A 23,954-nucleotide genomic window follows, 5' to 3' on the forward strand; every position below is an offset into this window, starting at 1 on the left:
GTAACACAGTATCCTAGACTGGACCCTGTAACAGATAAAGACAGAGAAAACTTGAGGGAGAAAACCTGGAGAAACCTAATTACAACCTATAGTTTAGTTTCTGGTAATGCACCAGCAATTTCTTAGTTGAGTGGGCTCATGAGCTGTTAACTTGCTGACCATGTCCTCTGGGGCCCAGTGATAAACGAGTCATTACAAGAACATGACCCTCTATGGATCTTTAGATGTGGCCATGACTATGGAGTCATTTCTACCTGTAACTCCAGCACTCTTGGAGATTCACGCAGGAATATCAAGTTCAAGGCCAGCCTGCGCTAGACAGTGAGATGCTTCTCCAACACCCCCACCCCAAAACCAGGGATGTCAGAAATAGAATGTCTCCACATGGGAAAAGATAAGAAAAGCTGACAAAAGGCTATGCCAGGAGTGTACTATCTTGGCACCCTCTGCAAATCCAGTTTCAGAATATGTAATCTGGTAAGCAGCACTGTGGGATAAGCTGGTGATCTGTGAGAGTATACAGCTAGGGCTTGTCTCAGGGCTATGTGTGTGGGGTCTGGGGACAGTATCTAAACTGAGTCCTGAAATAGATGCAGGAGTTAATTAGGGTGGGTAGGGAGTGATCACTATCTAAGAACAAGGTAGACTTTGTGTTTGTATGGTAAACACGTACTTCAGGACAGCTGGCAAAGTAAGTTAGGAACAGAAAGCATCTGTCTTCAAGACCCAGCTTGAATCTAGGGATCAAGCCCAGGTCCCCAGTGCATGCAGTTCAAACACTACCAATCAGTGTCTTATCAGTACTCAAAATGCTTTAGGAATTTCAGATTTTGGATTTTTGGAGTAGGGATGTTCAGTCTGTAATATCCATGCAAATATTCACAAAACAAAACACGCACCAAGATCCAGAGTACTCTGGCCCTAAGCATTTCGAATCAAGGGTCAACATGTACTGCCTTCTGCCAGGTTTGTTATTTAATTTTTCCTATTTAAAATCTTACTCTACAATGGACTGAAATAGCAGGAACCAAGTTTCATATAAATCTTGCGGATTAAACAGATGCTTGCTAAGCTCAACAGAATGTTTGGTTGATGTCAAACACTCAGAAAGTGGTAATGATTACCACTATGCTTAGAATGTTAGCATTATCAATACATTAATGGTCATGAACAAGCTAACCCCTATGGCCAGGTCCTTTTACTTTTCAATGTTCTATCCCAATTTAAAAGATAGGGGAGAAGGTTTATTATTTATAGCTAGTTCCTAACAGTAATAAAAAATAAGTTAATAGTGTTGGTGTTGCTCTTAATGAACATGGCTGCTAGTTTGTTCCATATTCAAAGAGTAGGATTAGTAAACAAATGTGAGGAGATCCCTGGGACCAATAACCAAACAGATGTTGAAGAAAAGCTGCATTAAAGGGAAATCAAAAGAGTGATTCTAAACGTTTAGTATTTCCTTTCTTATTTTTTAACTGAAAGACATCAGGCTGAAAAGTTTCAATTACCCATGAGAAAACAAGCCCATTATAAGAGCTTTTATAAGGAAAACATTTCAAGTATTACTTAAATAATATACAGCTCTCACATTGACAGTTCATGTCAGTGACCCAAACTGTTTATCTCAAATTATGTCTATAGAGTTTCCTGGTATAAATGATACTTTGCAGCAGGAACCAACTCTACCAGTAACACTTTCGGAAATGACTGACTAAATACAATGAATATTCTCCAACGTCTAATTCAAACTGTGTCAAAGATACATCCTATGCCACCTATGGAAATTTACATAACATTATGACCAAGATGTGACAGTGCATAAATAAAACTTCCATTTGTATGAAGATACATAAGGCAAAGATATTCATTATCAATATTCGATATTAGCAATAAGCAGTGCAAGAAAAGCTATCTAAAATATTACATGCAAAAAATGAACTTCCGATTTCTTGATTGAAGAATTCATATCCCAATGTTTTCCTAGGTTACAGAGATTTCTAAGATAGTCTGTGACTCAGACATTAGATGAGACCTTAAACCACAAGGAACAAGGCTAGCATCCTCAGTGATACTATGTAGGTATGACGTTCCTCTCCTGGGGTATTATTCCATGGGTGTGGTGGCCAAAGCTTCTAATCCTAGCACTGGAGTGGTAGAGCCAAGTGGATCTCTACAAATCTGAGCCCAGCTTATTCTACATAGAGAGGTCCAAACCAACCAGGGCAACACAGTGAGACTCTGTGAGACACTGTATCAAAACAAAACAAAACAAAAACCTGTAACTCTAGTATGATTATGAAGAAATATTCAAAATTTAAAACGAGAGACATATCATAAAAACTTAATCATACTCCTCAAGGCTGCCCAGATTGCTACAGTTTCTGTAAGACAGTAAGAAACCAAAGAGAATTAAAAAAAAAAAAAAAAAAAAAAGGACAACTAAATAAAATGTGTACCCTACATTCAAGTCCCAGAAAGGCAAAGGGCATTGGTAAAAAATGTGAAATTTGCATGTGTATCTGGAGTTTGGTGTAAAATTATTATTATTTAAACACATTTAAAAAAGACTCCAGACATTATGGCTTGTGAAGGTTATCTAAGTAGCCATTAAGCTTTCTTAGAATAAATACCATCACCAATAAATCGAATTCCCACCCTGGGTTTCCATAAACATTTCAAATGTCAAATGGCAAGAGCAGAAGGGAAAAGTCTTAGGTGAGTCATGGAATTACAGAGAGCATGACCATCCTCTGGAGTTCTGAATAACAGCACCTTGCTTCCCAGCCAAAAAGACTAATCGACAGTAGCCCAGTGCAGGGTCTCTGCACTTGTTCTTCCTCTCCTCCTGGCTCTGAACAGTAGGTTTGTCTATCTGTCTGTCTATCTGTTCATATAGAATCTGACTCTGTAGCCCAAGCTGCCCTGGTACTCATAACCTAGAACTTACAGTGATCCTCCTGCATCAGCCACCCAAATGCTGGAATTACAGGCAGCAGCCACCACTGCTGGCTTAGTTCTTTTCATCCCTCAGCTATCATCTGGCTGTGCCTTTCACACAAGGGTCACTGTCCACAAGTACATTTGTTTGGCTCTTCCACTTAACACACTGCCATTATTTTATAGTCTAGTGTTTTCTGTTCCACTTGACTGTGGAGTCCCTTAACATAGTAAAGGTCCAAAGATAGATGGCACTAGTAAATACCCATTAAACAAATCAATCAGGTCAACAAGTTCTAAAACTGTATCTGAGATGGCATAACTGAGAAATAGCATCCTCTTTCTATTTTTTAGTAGGTCTGATCTGTTTGAAGCTTAATAATCACCTTTCTAGAAGCTAGCCTTAAAAGTATCAGCACCACACTTGACTATTCCACATTCTCTATATATTTTAAATGACCTAAACAATTTTTCTACAATTACTGAATTTAGAAACACTAAATACTTCATTTCAGTAGAGATGATATTGTTATTACTAAATATATGAATCTTCTGGCCTGTTACAAATTGCTTTCATTTACTTAACCCATCTGTTCTTTAACATGTACCATTATCATAGGTGTTTTTTATGAAATATTTTTAAAAGGAGGGGATAATGAATTAAAATTTAATTCTTCTGGAACATGTCAGACACTGGAGTTATTTGATAATAAGCCTCTAGCTCCACCTTATCTGTTCTTCCATCTCTCTAGTACTCACTTATGATTATTAGCTATTTCATTCAAGCTCTCCTGTTCCTTCTGATGTCCCTCTGTAAGCCACAAAATGCTAGTTTCACACTGTCACACCTACGCTACAGGATACAGGCTGACTACTACTTCAAGACTCTATTTCATTTTCAAATCTTCTAGAACCTGACTCTACCTTCTATTTTCAGTCTATTACACAAGTAAATCTCTGCTTCTCCTTCTATGCTTGTATCACATATATGTTCCTAATCTATGCCTCGATCTTCTGTTCAAGTTCATCTTTCTGGATTCTACAAGCTGTATATGACAAGTTAAAATACAGCCCTACTTTCAAAAACAAGAATATCATAGTTCTTGGTAAGCAACCTTTCCAATATTGAAGTGTTTTACCTATTTTTAATTTTTCCTTTTTCTGATCAAAGTAAATAAAAGTAATACTGGATGTCAATTCCACATATGCCTTTTACTACCAAGAGCAAATCAAAGATTTACATTCTTAAATGTTTTTAAGCCAGCTTAAGTTACATGGGGAAATGGAAACTTAGAGGTAAAATTATAGCAGTTATAACAGAGTACTCAAATATCAAAACAATGATAATTAGTGAGAATGTGAATAAATGTACCAAGTGTATTACATATAAATATTAGAACACTGCTGAATGCCTTTCATTTTCACTACTACGCTAATAATACAGTGTTTTAAATTATTAAGTTTTTCCCGTCCTCCCTTCACCACTCAGACTGTTTTTCCAAGCTAAAGCATTTGCTTTAACACGTAACAAAGAAACCATTAAATATTAGTGAAAAGACTATTTTTATGATAAAGAAAATTAGTGGAAGGAAATTCTGATGGTTTTGATGAGTAAAAATTTCATTTACTGACATTAAGCTAACTGAAGTTTTAAAGATTTCAGGTTCAAAGGCAAAGCAAGACAATTTATCAAGCAAATTAAGTTCTGTGATTAGTATAATTCAGTCATTATGGCTGAAGCAGTTAAAAATCGTTCCATAAGTTCTTGAAGATGTTCATCAAAACCACTTAACAGTTGGGAGGGAAAACTGAGAGCAGCAGTACCTTCTTAAAACATGAGCTACGTGTTTTAAATGCATATATTTATATCAAACAGTAATTAATTGAGTTATCCAGTCACCCTTCAGCATCCCTACCATATGAAGTGTAATTATGGTCTAAGCAGAAACTGCAGAGGTCAGATGAAGCTGATAGTCAGGGGCTTTCAAGTCTTTGTGTAACGGTTTTCTTGTTCTAAGGTTCTTCTAGCTGTTGAACTTGCACCTCCTCCAAATTCTGGCTTGGCCAGAATCTTTCTTAAAAAAAAAAAAAAAAAAAACCCTCTTTGCAATGAAAGAAATTGTGGTCTAAATCACAAGATGACAAGAAACCTTAGCAATTTAAATAGACATGCCTTGAAATAATACTGTGATCAAAGTATCAAGCAGCCTAATAAAACCCAGGTGGCTTGGCCTTATCATATATGGTCCTTATTACCACACTGCACTATTTAACCTACTTCCTGGTGTCAACAACAACTTTCTGTTATTAATTCCTCTCATTTATGGATCTGCTTAAGTTACCATGTTTTCTGATAAGATAACTCTTTTTGCAAAAAAGGTAAAAAGACTGAGTGGGTCTCATTTTGAATGTTTTAGAACTGGAGCATAGTTGGTAAGCCTCAGAAACCACAGTGGCTTTGTACTATTAGCCATCTATTCAAGGCTATGTTAATTCCTAAGGGGGTTCCAGATGACCATGGTTAGCACAGTTTAGTAAGGGCTCACACGTTTTATGATAGTAACAAGAAGCTGCAGCATGAAAAGCAAACATAAGCACAAAAACTTGCCTTACAATCCTCAAGATTAAAATAAGAGATGTCTCCACTAACAAAAGCGTCGCCTTACTCCAAATACAACCACATCATTCATAAAGTTCCCCATTGGTACAACTTGTAAGGGTTGAAGCAATTTTCCCATCTGCAGGTCCTGCTGCCTTTTAAAAGGGATCTTAAACGTCTTGGGAAATTTGCTTTAGAGCATAATTTGGCTCCAAAAAGATTTCACTAAAGTTAAAGTGTCAGTGGTTATTACATCTACGTCAGCATTTGTGCCAAAGACGGGAGCAGCAGAAAGACTATATTTTAAAAAGGAAGAAACTGTTTTATCTGTCCTCTTTCACCAGCTCAACCCCACCCGCTAAAACACTGGTAAAAACAAATCAGTAGGAAGATTCCGTTCCAGAACAGGGCGAAGGACTGGCTGAAGAACAGTGAAATAATGAGCTGATGGCCTTTTTGTCTGGCTGTGAATGTTTTAGGTGCTGGACTAGTCTGTCTCAACCACAAGTTCCAGGACATCCAAAAGGGATTGTGAGAGCTTGTTCACGTTACAGACCTCCATTTTACACACAGCGACTTCGATGGTTACAAAGACAGTTGCCACAGCTCAGTGTGCCATGAGTGGCACCCAGTGTTCACACAGATTCCTTACAGCTGAGGGATCCATTTCCTTCCCGTGCTTTCTTCTCTTTCATTCTGTTTGCCCAGATGGCAGAAGCAGCAGATTGGAAGCATTGCACAACATATCACTTAACCATACTGTGTACTCAGTAAAGAAGGAAATTCACATGACAGGCTTTATCAGTACTGTCTGTTTAAGTCATCTGCAAAGCAATGTATTCTAGAAAGCCTGTGCCATCATCAGTCAGCCACCAACTCCCATGAAGTAAAACCATCTATTCAAGCTATTTGGAAATGCAGTCTGCGGCATTTAGTAAGAACTCGCCCTACTCAGCTCAACCTATACTTTCATTAGTTTCTCCGTTCTGTGTAGCAAATACTAGAGGCTACGCTGACTTTCAAGCAACTGTGTTTAGAATGCCTGAGCTGACTTGATTCAGCCACCACTAATTTATGGATAATGTGAAGCTTAGAGCTGCCCTGGATTTTTAATGTCTATGGCACACAAACACAAACTTACTACATGTTCTGAGATCTCGGTTAAATTCAACAACCATTTGGCTCCAGCTGTGGCAAGAGTAACAGTAAACGATAACACCAAGCAGTGCTTCAAGTGAACATCATGCCCACAAGCCAACTTCAGGGTCTGCATCACTCACAGACAATGATTCTGACAAACCAGCTGCTCACCCCAGCTCTCCTAACTGGATCTCAGTGCAAAGGCATGTTAGCCGGGGCTTCCACCACTCCTTACTTAACCTTGTGCTTCCATTTCCTCAATTTCCTACTTTCTAAAGATTTGGAGAGTTCCCACAATGACCTATATTACAGATGTGAAAACTAGCTGAAGGAAAGATGACAGCTGGTGGCAAATCTAGAACGGTACCAGAAAGCCAGAACTACCGAGAAGCTCAGTCTGCACTTCCTTCCTTTCATGCCTTTCAAAGGCTGGTGATGGATATGTATGTCTTTGAGAAATTTTCCCAAGTGAAAACTATAATAGTATATGTGTGCAGTTCCCATAATTAGCTACTAGTATTTTTTTTCTAATCAATGTTCTGTAGAAGAAAATCTGAAGAGACACAAAGCTAGACTCTGAGAAAACAGTATCAGTCTCACTGCCATGAGCATCCAGTATCTGCTAAAGCAGTAGGAAGCACCCAGAGATTCACTAAGATCTGAGTATGCCATGCCCTACCTACACGATTCCTTTCCTTATTTCACCACCACAGGAAAAAGACTAGTAACTGTCAAGGCATCACTTTACTACTCTTCAGCTAATCCTTCACCTTTGCTCTAGTACTGAATCTTCCTAATGTTCTGTTTTAGCAACATTGTGGGGGGGGGGGGGGGGGCTGAGTTGAGCTGTTGATAGAAGATAAACCAAATTATAAAATGTTAAGGAGAAATAATTCATAACACCAGGAACTTTAGTAATATACTTGGAAAACTAAGTCAGCTGGTACTACATCTCCTGTATGTAATCCTAGCACCTCTAGGATGTAGAGACAGGAGGATGACGAGTTTGAGGAGATCCTTGGCTACATTAAGATTTCCAGGTCAGCCTAAGCTACATGAGGGGTTGTCTCAAAAAACAAGCAACAATAAAAACACACAAAATACATTTAAAGCACTGGGAGTTGTTACTAAATGAGGCTAAAAGAAGTAAAATATATGTCTAGTAATACAGTGCAAGGATGATCCAATTTTAATATTTTCAAGAATTATTGTTATATATAGAATCATTTTAAATCACAGAATTGATGTAGAGCTTTGCAGATATATTTTCCATTCTCCCCAACTCATTCTCCCACTTATTTATAGACAGAAGATAGATGATAGACAGACAGACAGACAGACAGAATCTAGAATGTTTACTCCATCAGTCTTCATTTTGTACTCCTCTGATATACTAACATCATCTATTAGACTTCCTCATGCTTCAAGCCTAATGTGCCACTTAGAACAGGTAAGTTCCTTAAATAATACTCTTCCAGCCTTCCCCATCCCCAAAAAAATCCATAGTAGAGATGTGGTAAGCTGGAGCCATCAAAAATGTCAGGCATACAGTTTTCATTCAAATATCAATCAATTTCAAGAGATGGGGGAGGGATGGGAATATAAACGGAGCTTGGAAGCTGTCAAGCCTAAGGACAACAGGCAGAGGTCCAGCTGCTTCTACTGCTGCCATCCTTGCAGTCTGCTCAGGCTAATGGCAGGTCACAAATCCCAAGAGTCCCAACGAGGTTCTGCAGCCAGACTCCTACTGTCATGGTTGCTGGCTCTAAGTAGTTACCTGCTATCAAACATGTGTACAGCATCACCACCTATCTAGTTCTGTAAAATAGAAATAATGTGGACATATTTCTGCAAAGACTGCTGAAATAAACATACAATCCTCTCCCTATTCAAGCAGAGGCTGTCTGCATATTAAAAGATGTCTGAAGGCTAGATGTTAGAAGAAACAACAGTAAATGTGCACAGGGTGTGGCCAGGAGGTGATCCAGGTGTATAAGTCTATACTATGATACTAGGTCAAAACAAGCATTGCTTCTGTGTTTCACTATATCGGAAAGTAGATAAAATGTACCAAGTCAAAGTTACCAGTTTTTAAAAGGCTATAAATAATACTTATGTTGGAAATGGTAAGGTCTGCAAAGCTTACTCAGTGCAGTCTCAAGTAGACAGGGTATGCAGACCTATAAAAATTTCAGCAGAGAAAGGTTAATTTACAAACAGATTTTATGTTCTTGATTGAGATAGCTCTGGAATACGCAACATCAGAATCAAACAAATCAAATCTAATTATAGTTAACCTAGCACTATATAAAATTCACAGATTAGGTAATATATTTAATTGGAAGACTGAAATTAGCCAACACTTCTGGGCAAAATAGGGAGCGAGCTTAAACTTGCTTCTTAGGAAACAGTTTATAGAAAAAACAGAGTAACAAGGACCTTTGCTTACATGCCCTAATTGTGGCTTTTTGACATTTTAATTAGTATTAAATAGTTCATTCTTAATGGATATCAGATTGAAGTTTAGCAATAATTCAACTATCTTTACCTAGAGTTGTTGTGGGTCAAAAGTAAAACAGGTTTTATTTAATTAAAATTTAAACCACTGGGAACGGTAATTTAAGGATTACGTTTTTTAGACTTGGGAAACTTAGGAATTTTAAATACTATTTAAGTACTATATCCACCTGTAATTTTCAAATCTTACAGTATTACTTTAAGTCTGCACAAAATTCAAACAGGTTTTCCTTGGCTTCTTTCCAAACCATAGCACTTACGCTTTGGGGACCGCTGGAGGACAGGGTAAAGTGCTTTCAGTTTCTTTAAGCAGAAAAGCCTTTCACGTGGACCACGTTTTCAATAGCGCATCCTTCCTCACACTGATGTTTCTCAACTCATTTTTTAAAAGTGAAATTTAAAACATGAAATAAGCACAATGACACTTTAGAAAGTTTTAAAATGAAGCCAGATTTTGCCCACACTTTTATAGTTATTCTTGAAAAACTCAAAAGAAAAAAAAGAGAGAGAGAGAGACCTGAATATACTGAGATTTCAGTTTCACATTTAGATTTTCTCATTTTCTAATCACCTTAATGAACCAAAAAACGAAACACATCATTTGAAGTCTAACTCACAAACAGCTTATCTGAACGATCAAAACAGTTTGGTAGGGTATTAATCTAAACAGTCACCAGAAAATCATTAAATATTTGAGATTTAACATTTCAAACACTATCATGAATAACAAAAACAAAAACCAGAATTACAATTTAGTATATAGTTCCATGGTCTGCTGCCTACACAATGTGAAACGAACTATTTACTAAACATTCACAATGTACTCAACACTTCACTAAGTATTTTAAATAGAGCTATCTGTACGATGGACTAAAACTGTCACAGACTTGACACTGGCACGGCCACTCGCTCAGCACAAGTTTCTTGCACTATGTACTACAGGAGCAGCCTCATCCGAAGTACTGTCAAGGAATATAACTTTCTCTGACTAAATGCCAAGTCAAGTAATCACATTAGTTTGTCTTTATTTCTTGAGATGTCTGCACTTATTATGTCCCACAAATGTGGATAATTAGAATACACTAAGAATATATTACCTTCCTTAACAATGACTTAAAATTGCAACTGACATCTACCTATAAATTCGAACTTCACTTCTGTGAGGTCACCCCAAACAAGAAACCACACTGATATCTGATCCTTCTACCATTTTCTCCACCTCTTTCCAGATGTATCAAGTACACTTCAAACTTTCTTATTTACACACTTGTCTCTCCTACTTCAAACCTTTCACGGCTATAACAGGATTTGCTATCTTTCTATCTTATTTCACTATCTGTACAATGTCACTTCCCATAAATGCTGAAAGAAATTACTGTGGGCAATCTTTTTCCCCCTGAAATATATGAAGCATTTTATCACACTTGCACTTGAAGATTTGAGGTCACTAAGTAAAAATGTCCCCATCTTTCCAACAAGCTTCAAAGTGTCTAATATTTCTATCAAGGAAAGAATTGCCTAATTCTACCAAGAAAGGTTCTTTATTAGAAAGAAAAGAAAAGAAAAGAAAAGAAAAGAAAGAAAGAAAGAAAGAAAGAAAGAAAGAAAGAAAGAAAGAAAGAAAGAAAGAAAGAAAGAAAGGAAGAAGAAAATTAACAAAATAAGTGGATTTCTTTTTAAAATGAATCTCCTAAAAAGACCATAGTGATTACTAACTACAGATAGGCAAATCAACAAAATAATAAGCAAACAGCCCATCTTTCCACAAAATGTCTCCATCTGTCTGAAAATTACGGACCATGCTCCCCTGAGCATGCTCTAAATTCTGAGACAACACAGACTGAAGGAGGAGCCCTCCCTCTAGGTTTCGAGCAGTTCTGGCTCCGGCTGTGCTTCGGGCAACCTAAGGAAAGGGAAGGAAGGAGACCAGGCAACAAGTAACTAAGCCAAGACTGTCTCCACTATCACACACGGATTCTTACACAGAGCACTGCAAATCTCGAAACACAGACTTCACTCTCCCGAAACCCAGTGATACAAACAGCACCTCAACTGCAAAAAGCTACTCCGAAAGCACCCTATTTTCATTAGGCTTTTTTTTTAAGTCCCGGCACTTTGTGTTTGAATTTTTTTGTTGTTTTGTTTTGTTTTACCTAATTCTGCAGAACAATTTTAAATTAACACTAAACTAAAAGAAAACAATTTTGCCACAACAAAAATTGCCCAGAGAAACTAGGGGTCTGAGCATCACGTAGACTTGCTATCTTTGCAGTATCTGCCGACTACACACAGTAGGACGGTCTAGTTGTTCCCCTACCCTCTTCCCTGCTTCCTTGGTAAGGAGACCGATTTGGGAGGCCAGTGACCACTCTGTGACTAACCTGAGGCCAGCAAAATGAACACTTTGTCCGTTCCAAATATACAAATTATGAATTTGGCTCTGATGCAGAAGGTAAGCTTTTTATAACACCTGCAATATTAAAATGATTTAGTCTGCTGAAAAACAAGACAGTGAGTTATTGAATCTGTGTTTAATTCAGTGCACTTTATAACATATTTAAGGAATTCAGTTGTATAAAAAGGATCTGAATCTTATCAGATGAAAATATTTTTCGCTGTTAGCAAGCCTCGGGTTGTATGTCTGAGAAAACAAATTAGTCTCTAGTTCTAAGCTTGATAATAGTGCCCCCTAATGGGAATTTTAACTTCAGGGGTTTTTTACTCACATTTTTAAAAAGCAAATATTCTCTAATGAGTTAGTTACCTCACTTTCATCAAAAAGCAAATTCTCTAATATAAGCTTAACAAAATTTGGACCACTCAAAAAGTTACCTACGTTGAATAAAAAAACCTGTGAATAACAGAAACAAGAGACACATTTCTAGGTTTTACACTGTCCAGTAACACAATCCAAGAAAACACTAGGCAAACAGTTTTATCCTAAGGAAATACTTCACCACGCTTCTCGCAGTCACTAAATGAGCAATCAACATCTGCTAAACGAAAGGCATCATAGAATCTGATAGAAAATGGCTCATAGGTTATTTACTGTCACGGGAGCTCCAGAATGAACAGTAGTACCTTTTACAATGCAGTCACAAGTTGATACCTATGAACGCTGCTACTATATTATCTACATTTAGTTCCCCTAAACATCAACAACTCAGTGTGTCTTTTTTTTTTTCTTTAAAAGAAAAGGCACTAAAATTAGAGCAAAAACTATCTACTGGGATACTTCCCAGGGTTGCCAGTGAAATCAATCCAGTAGCATTAGAATGTTCACTTTGGTGTTCACAATCCATTCTAAACTTGGGTAACAGTATGTGGGACATCCAGGAGAAATAAGCACTGAACAATCACCACCAATCATATACTTAAAATAAACAGAGGAACTATCACCTTACTTTTTATCCAAACAAGATGAAGAGAATAAATAAGGAATAAGAAAGTTACATTACCAGTCAAAATTTTTCAAAGAGCCAAAACCTAAGTATTTTAGGCTAAAGACCCATATGATTACTGTAACAACTATAGCAGAATATAGCTACAAATACAGAAACAAATGAGACGGTCTTCCAATAAGTCTTATTTACAACAGCAGGCACACAATCAGTTTGTCAACCCAGTTTAAATGTTTACTAGTATTTTATTTGTACCAGATTAAAATTCTTCACTTTACAGGAGGCACCAAAACAAAAAAAAAAAACAAGTCCATATTCCTACAAAAAGTTCTTAAGAAACCCGAATTACATAATTACCATAAGTATGAAATACATGGTATTTCAGTTTCATAAAGTGGGTGGCAGAAGAACAGACCTGTCCCTTAATAAATACTGACTTAAGAGGGCATTGAATAATGGAAAACCTGTGAGTAAAACAAGTAGCCTTTACCATGACACAAAATAACCCACATCTAGGAATATTCTAACATACCCAAACAAAGTAAGAAATTTTATTTTATTTGTCTGACAAAAAAAAAATCTAATGGTGACCACATTCTGAAGATGATTAAGAGAATAAATGGGTTTAGGTAACCGAGCCTAAAATTCAAGCTTACCACCTAAGGCTATGAAGAAATGAAGAGTGCTACACTCTCATATGTATAATGAAAGTGGTGAATCTCATTAGTTCTTTGTTTGTGTCTGTGTTGTATGCACGTTTGCCCACACATTGAGACCAGAGGTCAATAGCAGGTGTCTTCACCAATCACTCTCTGCCTTATACTTTGAGGAGTCTCACATTGAACCTGGAGCTCATCAATTCAGCTTCATTGGCTGACAGTGCAGTGCAGGGACCCTCCTTCCTCTACTCCATGCCCCTGCCCTGAGATCTAGGGTTACAGATGTGCACCATAGAGCCACATTTTTACGTGAGTGCTGGGGAGCTAACCTGGGTCCTCAATGCTTGTGCGGCAGGCGCTTTACAGACTGAGCAACCTTCCCAGCCCCTCATTAGTTCTTAAAGGTAAACCAAGAGATTTAAACTTGTTTTACATATAAAGATTTCAGATATGAAATCACACTGTTTTATATTCAATGTTTTGGTTTTTTTTTTGGTTTTTCGAGACAGGGTTTCTCTGTGTAGCTTTGCGCCTTTCCTGGAACTCACTTGGTAGCCCAGGCTGGCCTCGAACTCACAGAGATCCGCCTGGCTCTGCCTCCTGAGTGCTGGGATTAAAGGCGTGCGCCACCACCGCCCAGCTCAATATATTTTAATCTCTGACACACACTTCAGTTTCCTAATGCAGAAAATAGGCTGATAAAAATTATATCCTGTGTTGAACAGGATATAATGATCAAGATTTAAAAATTACTAGTATTACTAAATGCTAAGTAAAGTTTCTTCTTATCTTGAAGCTGTTAAAACCTTAAACAAGGGCTGGAGAGATGGCTCAGAGGTTAAGAGCACTGCTTGCTCTTCCTAAAGGTCCTGAGTTCAATTCCCAGCAACCACATGGTGGCTCACAACCATCTATAATGACATCTGGTGCCCTCTTCTGGTCTGTAGGGATACATGCAGACAGAACACTGTATGCATAATAAATACATCTTAAAAAAAAAAAACTTAAACAAGCTTCTTAAAGTACATGCTAACTCATTAATTATCTCAAACTCATGTTAACTTCCAATGATCAAGTTCTAAAATTATTATGTAACACTTTTTGCAGCATAATTGGACTAAAGATTATTTCTTTATATTCTAAAGAATTTTATTTAAAAAATAATAACTACCCAACGACACCAGGTAACTGCATTATATATTCTGAGATGGTTTCTCTCACCAACCACACTGGTTCAGTAAACCTCTAAAGCTCTTCATTTGTAAGAGAAAACAACTGTATCAACAACTGCTTGTCCCCTAGTCCTAAAATAGTGAATATTAAACTACAAGTAAGCAATCTCCAGATATGCTGAATAGAGAAACTGATCTCTACTGATATTGCTCTAAGAGACTACACACAAATCCCAACATTAATCCTATCAAAGGTGTTTAAGTTTACAGTAATCCAGAAGAAAACAGGCCTATTTTAAACAGAAAAAAAAAAATGCATTCTGTACAGAAGTTTACAAAATGACACACAAGCAAGTAGTCAGGTGTCTGAAACAAAAGGTACACGATTTTCCAGAGTATTAAGTTAATGGAAACTATTCCCAAATTAATGACAATACCATGAAATCAAGACTCTGCAAGAATATACTTTACATTTATAATATGTTTAACTTGCTTCTCTAAGAGGCTAAATAAAATAGTGACATTTTATTAAGAAAAAGTAATATAAAAAATCATGAGGGACCAATAAGATGGCATAGTAGAGAAAATGCTTAGCATGCAAGCCTAACAACCTGAGATAGATCTCCAAAATTCAGAGAGATGGAAAGGCCAAACTGACCTTTAACCTACACATACATACTGGGGCACATATGCCTCTGGCAATAATAAATATTTTTTAAGTTACATTTAGCCAGCAGTAGTGATGCATGCCTTTAATCCCAGCACTCAAGAGGTAGAGGCAGGCAGATCTCTGTGAGTTTAAGGCTTTCTGGTCTAAAGAGCGAGTTCTAGGACAGGCAAGGCTACACAGAGAAACCATGTCTCAAAAAAAAAGAAAGAAAGAAAGAAAGAAAGAAAGAAAGAAAGAAAAAGAAAGAAAGAAAGAAAGAAAGAAAGAAAGAAAGAAAGAAAGAAAGGAAAGAAGGAAAGAAAGAAAAGAAAAAAGTTGTATTTAAAAGAAATGCATGAGAAGAAAACTACCCAATTTACAGCATCATAAATACAATATTTAGAAATAAATGTAACCGAGAAGACACAAGACTTGTCATCACTACCCACAGAGACCTACATACTCAATGTAATCCCTATCAATGTTCTAATATTTTATAAACATTTTAATAAGTCTAAAAAATGCAGGCTGGAGAGATGGCTCAACAGTTAAGAGCATTGGCTGCTCTTCTAGAGGTCCTGAGTTCAATTCGCAGCAACCACAAGGTGGCTCACAACCATCTATAAGGGGATCTGATGTGCTCTTCTGGCATGCAAATATACATTTAGCCAGAGCACTCATATACATAAAATACATAAATAAATCAATCTTTGAAAAAAAAAAGTCTAAATATGCACAGAATTTCCAAGAACACTAAATACTGGCACAGTCTTGAAAGAGAAAAACAAACTGAAAACCTCACACTTTCTGAATGCAAAACTGTATTCCAAGTGGGCGTGGTGGTGCACACCTTTAATCCTAGCATAAGGAAAGCAGAGGTAGGAGGAGTTCTGTGTGTTTCAGGATAGCCTGGTCCAAAGGACTCCATGACAGCTAAGAACTACACAGTAAGACTATCTCAAAACAAAACAAAAAAGGCATGACAAAGCTAAGTAACCTAAGGCATGTTCTTGTATTGATGGACCGGTCTGGCTCCATCTTCAGAGTAGAAGCCATCTATTACAAGGTCAAAATAAATTCATTCCTATTTTCTGTAAAACTTGAATTTGACCAGGTCTTTTCTGGAATTTGACATGTCCCACACCCTATACCCTAACCTCCACCCTGATAAGATGTTCTGTCAACATATGTTGAAATGTTCGGCAAAGTTCCTATGTAACCAAAATGGCACTGGAAATCTCCCAACACTTGAAAACTTACTCTTGCAGTTTTTTGGACTATATAAACCCCACTGTCTCCTATGTTCAAAGCTATTTTCTCAAACCCTGATTTAGGGAGATAGCCCTATCTGACAGAAAATAAAGCTTGTATAATTTGACCAAAGAATTTGGTAATGATCTTTATTCTCGTTCAGAGGACTTTAATCAGACATTTGAACCAGAATAACAGAAAAGAAAGTCTGGAAGTCAACCCCTAGCATTATATATGGTCGACTTATCAACAGTGATGTCAGCACCACTCAATGGAAAAGGAAGAATCTCTTTTCCAAGGCTAGGAAATCTGGACCCTTACTTTACAAACATATAAAAGTTAACTCTAAATTGTATAAATACCTCAGTTTATTATTTAAAACCATAAAACTCCTAGAAGAAACAGGAAAAAAGTTTCATACTAAGTTCATCAAATTTCTTCAATGTAACTAAATGCACAGGCAATAAAAGTTACACAAGATTACATCAAATTTTCCAACTACAAAGTAAAGGGGGGGAAATCAACAGAATGAAAAGGTAGCCCACAGAACAGAATATATTTTGCAGATGATTATCCAGTGAGGGATTAATAACTACAAAGAATTTTGCAAATTAGAAAGAAAAAAGAAAATCCAACCTTAAAATTTCTCCAAAAGCTATTCAAACCATCAAGAAGAATATGCCTTCCATATCCACAGAATCCACGAGTAGGAATTCAACCAATTTCAGATCAAAAGTATGTGGGAAAGAATTTGTGTCTATATTCAACATTTACAGACATTTTTCTCTTCATTATTCACTCAGTAATAAACTATTAACAATTACTCACATACTAGGCATGAGTAAAGCAATGATTTCAAGTTTTTAGAAGGATGTTCATAGGTTGCATGTAAATACTATACTGTTTGGCAGAAAAGGAATTAAGCAAGGAATTTTATATTTAAGGAAGGGTCCTAGAACCAATCCCTAACAGAAAACAAGGGTGGACAGATATAAGAAGTGGTTCAGCATCAATGTTCATCAAGAAGGTACCATGCAGGCCACGGAGAGGAAACACATCATTACCCAGGGCTGGACCCCAGATTCTACAATACCAACCTGCCGGGCAAGGTGTGCCTGCAGGTGCAACGGTGGCATGAAAGCTATGGGAGAAACAACTTCATGACTGGATCTGAGGCCTGCTCCAAAGAAGGGAATTCATGGCTAGTTCTACAAACCTGGTCAAAAGCTCGAGGCTACAGGTGGGAGCCTACGACTGTTGCTAACTGGACATGCTGTCAGACGGTCCTCTAAATATTTGTCTATACCCATAGATTAGTGTTACTCTCAGCCTTGGCCAGAAAAGCCTCTTTCTGCAGTGGGCAGCGATGCAGATGCTCATAACTGGTGAAGTGCTAACAGAAAGGTAACAGTGTTCAGCCCTAAATGGGACATCTAAAGCAAACCCCATACACATATGCAAGGTTGAGAAAATGTCATATAGGAGGAGGCAGAAGGAACCTAGGAGCTGCAGTCTGTGAAATGCCGTCTTCTTGACAAGATATTGGCATTGCACTCATGAACTCACTGCAGTTATGGTTACCTGAACAAGATCAAGACAACAAGATCCTCAACTTTCCAGCTGGGAACATTAACTGAACTCAGGGGGTTCAAAAAAAAAAAAAAAAAGTAAACAAAATAATAAGTATCGATGAAGGTAAAGATAGGGTAGTGGTGTGTTGGGGCACTGGAAGAGAGGTGGATTTGGAAATAGGTATGATCAAGATACACTGAATACATACATCAAGTTGTCAATGAATAAATAAAAGATATTCTTGGTTGGAGAAATGACTCGGGACTGGAGTTTGGTTTCCAAAACCCACATCAGGTGACTCAACCATCTATCACTCCAGCTCCAGAGGATCCAACACAGCCACACACATATACAGACATACATACAGACAGATAGACATATAGAAGATCTTTTAAATAAAGTCTTAAGAAAGTCTGTCATATGTTACAACATGGATGAAACTTGAAGACATTGCCTCAAAGTCTGCATGATTCAACTTGTCAATTATTGCTGCTGGTTGTTTTTTCTCTTTGGGGGCCTCCGCCACCCTGCTCCCAAATAAATCACTCACAGAGGCTTATTCTTACTTATAAATGTCTGGCCTTAGCTTGGCTTGTTTCTTGCCAGCTTTCCTTAAATTATTCCGTCTAGCTTTTGTCTTTGGGCTTTTACCTTTCTCTATTTCTGTATACCTTTCATTGGTTCTTACTCCATGGCTTGCTGTGTAGCTGGCCCCTGATGTTCTCCTCCTTTTCTGGCTACTACTCCTTCTTCCTCCCAGATTTTTCCTATTTATTCTCTCTGCGTGCCAGCCCCACCTATCCTTTCTCCTGCCCTGCTATTGGCCATTCACTTCTTTATTAGACCATCGGGTGTTTTAGACAGGCAAAGTATCAGAGCTTCACAGGGTTAAACAAATGCAAACAAAAGTAACACACCTTAAAATAATTTTCCCCAACAGATTATCTAAAAGGCAGTCAAAGAGAAAGCAATACAGAACAGTGGTTGTCAGAGGTGAGAGACATGGAATAGATATGTGGATTTGGGGGGCGGGGGAGAGACAGGGTTTCTCTGTGTAGCTTTGGCTATCCTGGAACTTGTTCTATAAACCAGGCTGGCCTCTAACTCACAGAGATCCTCTGCCTCCTGAATGCTGGAATTAAAGGCATGAGCCACCACCACCCGGCGATAGAGTCACTTGTATGAGAAACTTCTAGAGATGTACTAACAACATTCATATATTTCACATGCCTATGGTACATTTAAAAAAAAAAGTTATGATAATAAAATCAGCCATACGTTATACGCAACCATTTTTAATTTTAAAGAATCATATATAAGTTGTGTCCTAAGAGTTCAAAAGAGTGAAAATTAGATTCGAAAAGAGAAATCTTTAAGGATGTTAGAGTTTGTGTGTCTGATGATCTTCCTAAAGCAGCTACTGATATTTATCTCTTCTTAAACACTTCAAAACAGAAGACAAAGGATGCCAAACAGGGCAAAGTAATGAACTTCATTACACAAATTCTGACTGCACAGAACATGCAATTTGTCCTAGAAACTCAAAAACCAAGTGAGATTGAGGTTAACCCAAAAAAACTCCCAATAGCATGTAATCAACAGTTACATTGGAAAATTCATTAACATTACTTGTATATTCTGTAAAGACATACCTGACGGCAGTCCATACACTTACCTTCATCAAAGTCAGCATCATCTTCTGTGTGCTGGGGGAAGGGGAAACAGTTGGTAATCTCTAGTCGATCTTCCACAACCAGACCCAGGAGCACTCCCTGAACAACCTCAGTTCCTTGTCCTTCTTCTTGATAATGTTTGATTATCTTTAATACTACCTAAAAGAAAATACGAAAGATAACTTCAAAGCCATCCATACTAGTTTATGATTTACTTATTTCTAAGGAAAAAAAAAAAATCACCAGCAAACTACATATTAGAATTCAACAAATTTTGTCTTGCAAACCATTTCCTTTAACCTTACATAAATATTAAGGCTCACATGAGGTTTCTGGATACTTAACCCTATTAATGAGATCACTAAGCCTTTGTTAAAACAAAGAAAGTAGATATCAGAAGACATGTGAGCTTAATGTAGAGTTTTAGAAAAAAGCTACAACCGATTCCTTAAAAGTAAGTATCTACATATGCAAAAGGTGAATGTTAATGATTAGAATCCAGTATATTTTCACAAAGAAGTCAGGTCAGAATGACCTTATTTCTTCTCATAAAGAAGGCAGAAGAAGTCTATTAAAGTACATAAACAAGCAGCTGCAGTTGAAACATAGAAAAGACTACCTCATATTCTTTCCAGTGTTCCAGAACCACCGCACTTTGTTCCTTATAGAGACCAGGGACACTTAATCATTCAACCCAAAAGAGATGGGAAATACGTAGAGGTATGATTATCTGCTAAATAAATTCAGCAGATAAATAAGTAAGAGTAATTACAGAGAGAGAGCTTAAAACCTGTGCTGAGGACAAATTGAATTCAATACATTCATATCTCTGGAAAAGCACTCAGAAGGAGTACCTGTCAAATAGCAAAGAATTACCAGGTACTAGAGCATTAGACTTACATGGAAAGATAAGCCTGGGAATCACTAGTGTTCATTTCAATAAACAAAATTTCAAATTTAAGGATAAATTATCTATAGCATTCAAGACTGGCCAAAATAAAAACTCATCAAGAAAGACTCCATCACCAAAGTAATACATGGATGATCTTGCCATTTCAATCTGATGAAATAAAGCATTCAAAAATAAATCAAAACCACATCCTTACCAAACCCAAGCACTTTCACTCATCATTTGAAATTCTACAATCTTCCTGCTTTCCTACTGCTATGGTATGAATATGAATGGACCCAGACTCCTGTGTTTAGTGATGTGCCTCAATTGGTGATAATAGTTCTGGAGGTTCTGGAAACTCTAGGAGGTTGGACCTAATTGGAGGATATACGTCCCTAGAGGCATGGTTTTGAAATTTATACCTGGTCCCAAGTCCCTTCCTTTGAGTGTTTCCCCACCTTCATGAGAACAGTCTCCTACTTCATCCACTTCTGCCAACACAATGGTGCTCTACTCAAACACACAGGGCATGAAACCACGAACCAAAGCAAAACTTCCTCCTCTAAGTTTGTTTTATCTGGTGTTTGGTGTTTGTCACAGCAATGTGAAGTAATATGCCTGCACACAATGTCTGTTTTATGTTGCTGTGGCAAGCTGCCTGACAAACAACTTCAAAGAAAGAAAGATTACTTCGGCTCACAGTTTCAGGGCTTCAGCCCATGTTTCAGAGAGTGAGGCAGAGCATCATGGTAGAGAGCATATTGGAGTCACCTGAGCTAATGTCTTCATGGCAGTAAATACAGATAAGAAAGGATCAAGGACAACTACAACCCCTCCAAACAGGCCCTCAAATACCAATTCTTCCAGTCAAACCCCACCACAGAAGTCTCCATTTCTTCCCAACAACACCATCAAAGCAGGACTCCAAAAGAAGAATGACTAAGTTTAGAAGCGTCATGACCCAATCACTTCCCAAAGCCCATTAGGGGACAATTCAACTTTCAACACAAAAGCTTTGGAAAGATACTTTGTACCTAAATCATAAGAATATTAAACTAACAAATCTTTTATTCAAGTACTATAGTGGATCCTTCACAAACTAAAAATTAGGACAGCAAACCAATAGAGAAAAAGAAAGAAATGAAAAGAGAAAAACGGTGTTTTTTTTTTTCTTGAGAAAGCTACACTTATCTCTAGAATGTGTACTTTTGTCCTGTAATATTTCATCCCAATTCCTTACTTTGTTCTGTCTGTAAATTATATTTTAATATTTATTCACTTGTGTGTGTGTGTGTGTGTGTGTGTGTGTGTGAGAGAGAGAGAGAGAGACAGACAGACAGACAGACACACACACACACACACACACACACACACACACACACACAGACTTGTAAGTGCACCACATGTGTATATGAACCCACAAAGACTGTAGAGGGCATCAGGTCCCCACAACTGGACTTAGCGAGTAGTTGTGAACCACTCTGTAGGTGTTGGGAACCAAACCTGGGTCTGTTGCAAGAGAAATAAGCCCTTTTAACCACTGACCCCCCCCCCCCAATTATTCATTTGAACAAAAGGGAAAAAAAATTCCTGATTAGAACAAACTGAAGAATATTTTTATAATTCTCATAACGAATCTGTCATATACGTGTTTAAAACTTGTATAGGTGTGTAGGATCTGGAAGTATCAACATTCTGCTTATTGTATTATTCCCTGTTAAGGACCCTCATCAAATGTAGGGCTGTTTTACTCAGCAGCACATCTTCAACAGCTAACTAACACAGACACTGGCACACAAAAGATACTCCAAATATAGTTTGCTCAAGGAATGCATTAAAAACATTATCAATCATTCATGATACACTCTACCCTCTGTTCAATGTCTAACATGCAATGAATGATTTAATTCAATCCTTACAGCCATCTTTTCATAAAGCCAATTATACTATTTTCTTGTCTTCTCTAAGGAAATGGGTAAGCTGACATGAAGTGATTATATTCTGGTAAACCTTGGCACATTAAGTTTCTTTACAATAACTGAGAAAGTTAGGTGTGCTAAACATATTTCTAACAGAGGCTAGACAGTTATGATGCAGTGTCAGCATCTCTAGGTGGTGTTCCTATAACTACGGCTACACACTAAGGGGTTCATGCACGAAGGACAACTTACAAGGTCAGGCAGCAAAAGTCTATGAAAGAATGGTGATGATCAAATTGTGCCCTGGTCACTGAAAGTCAGCAGGTACCCAGCTGCTGCAAGAATGCAGGGCAACTTTTAGTCTTTACTCACCACTCTTACAAGTGGAAAATTGGGCATGTCCACCCACAACAATCCTCACCTGTTCATGCTCACCTGTTTACTTACTTTCTTCCCACCAACCACCATGTTTCCACAGACCGGTGCTGACATATTTCATTAATCCTGTTTAGTGATGTTCTAACTTTCAAAAGCAGATTCGTGGAAGGTTTACTACTTCTCCAAAACAAAAACATATTCCCATAATATATTTTGGTTTTAATGTGTAACAAATTGTAGCTGAAGTTTTCTCCAGTCCCGCCTAGGCCCATAGCCGCTCAGACCCAAATAAACACACAGAGGCTTATATTAATTAAAGCTGTATGCCCTAATGGCTCAGGCTTCTTGCTAGCTACATCTTACATCTTAAATTAACCTATAATTCTTATTTATGTTTAGCCATGTGGCTTGGTACCTTTTCTCAGTTCTGCCTTTACATCTTACTTACTCTGTGTCTGGCTGGCAACTCCTGACTCAGCCTTCCTCTTCCCAGAATTCTCTTCTCTGCTTATCCTGCCTATACTTCCTGCCTGGCTACTGGTCAATCAGCACTTTATTTATTAACCAATCAGAGCAACACATTCACAGCACACAGAGCAATATCCACAGAAACAAATGACCCCACACACTCCAGAGCCTTACATCACTTGTTCTCAGCTTAACAAATGACCTGACAGACATTTGCAGCATAAATAAATGCCCCCAAGAGGCATCTAGGGAGGAGCCCTAAGATAAACTTGTGCCCAATCCTACTCTCTGAATTCAGTCAACTGGTCTGAGCTAAATGTGTATACTGTTTGGGGTGTTTTGCATTTTAGATTCTCCAGGGGATTATATCACCCTACTTGACTCAAGTATCTTAAAACTTAATTTATTCCTAATTATTATTTAAATTATGTGTAAGTGAACATGTCTATGTGTAGGTATGTGCTCGTGAATATGAAGAGCCTGTGAAAGCCAGAAGTCACTGAATCTCCTAAAGTGGAAGTTACAAGTGGTTGTGAGCCACCTGACCTGGGTGCTGGGAACCAAACTCGGTCCTCTGCAAGAGAAGTAAGTGCTCTTAGCAACTAAGCCATCTCTCTAGTCCTATTCTAACTTGTAATGAATATAACCTGACTTTCCTTTGTCTTTATCTTGCTGGTTTAACTGCTCAAAAGATTGTAATGCCATAAGCTTTCTTTCTTCTAAGACT

General features: G+C 37.7%; 1 protein-coding gene across 1 annotated transcript in view; it reads right to left on the reverse strand.

The window, feature by feature from the left end:
- Positions 1 to 23,954, reverse strand: part of Eif3h (eukaryotic translation initiation factor 3 subunit H) — a 93,832-nt gene that overhangs the window by 49,943 nt on the left and 19,935 nt on the right. The window contains exon 2 of the mRNA XM_052747802.1: positions 19,573 to 19,729. Within this exon, the coding sequence (XP_052603762.1) occupies positions 19,573 to 19,729 (157 nt within the window). The remainder of the gene's footprint in view (positions 1 to 19,572; positions 19,730 to 23,954) is intronic.

Source organism: Peromyscus californicus, unplaced genomic scaffold (genome assembly GCF_007827085.1).
Source record: "Peromyscus californicus insignis strain IS unplaced genomic scaffold, ASM782708v3 Scaffold_20__1_contigs__length_68692818, whole genome shotgun sequence".
NCBI lineage: Eukaryota > Metazoa > Chordata > Mammalia > Rodentia > Cricetidae > Peromyscus > Peromyscus californicus.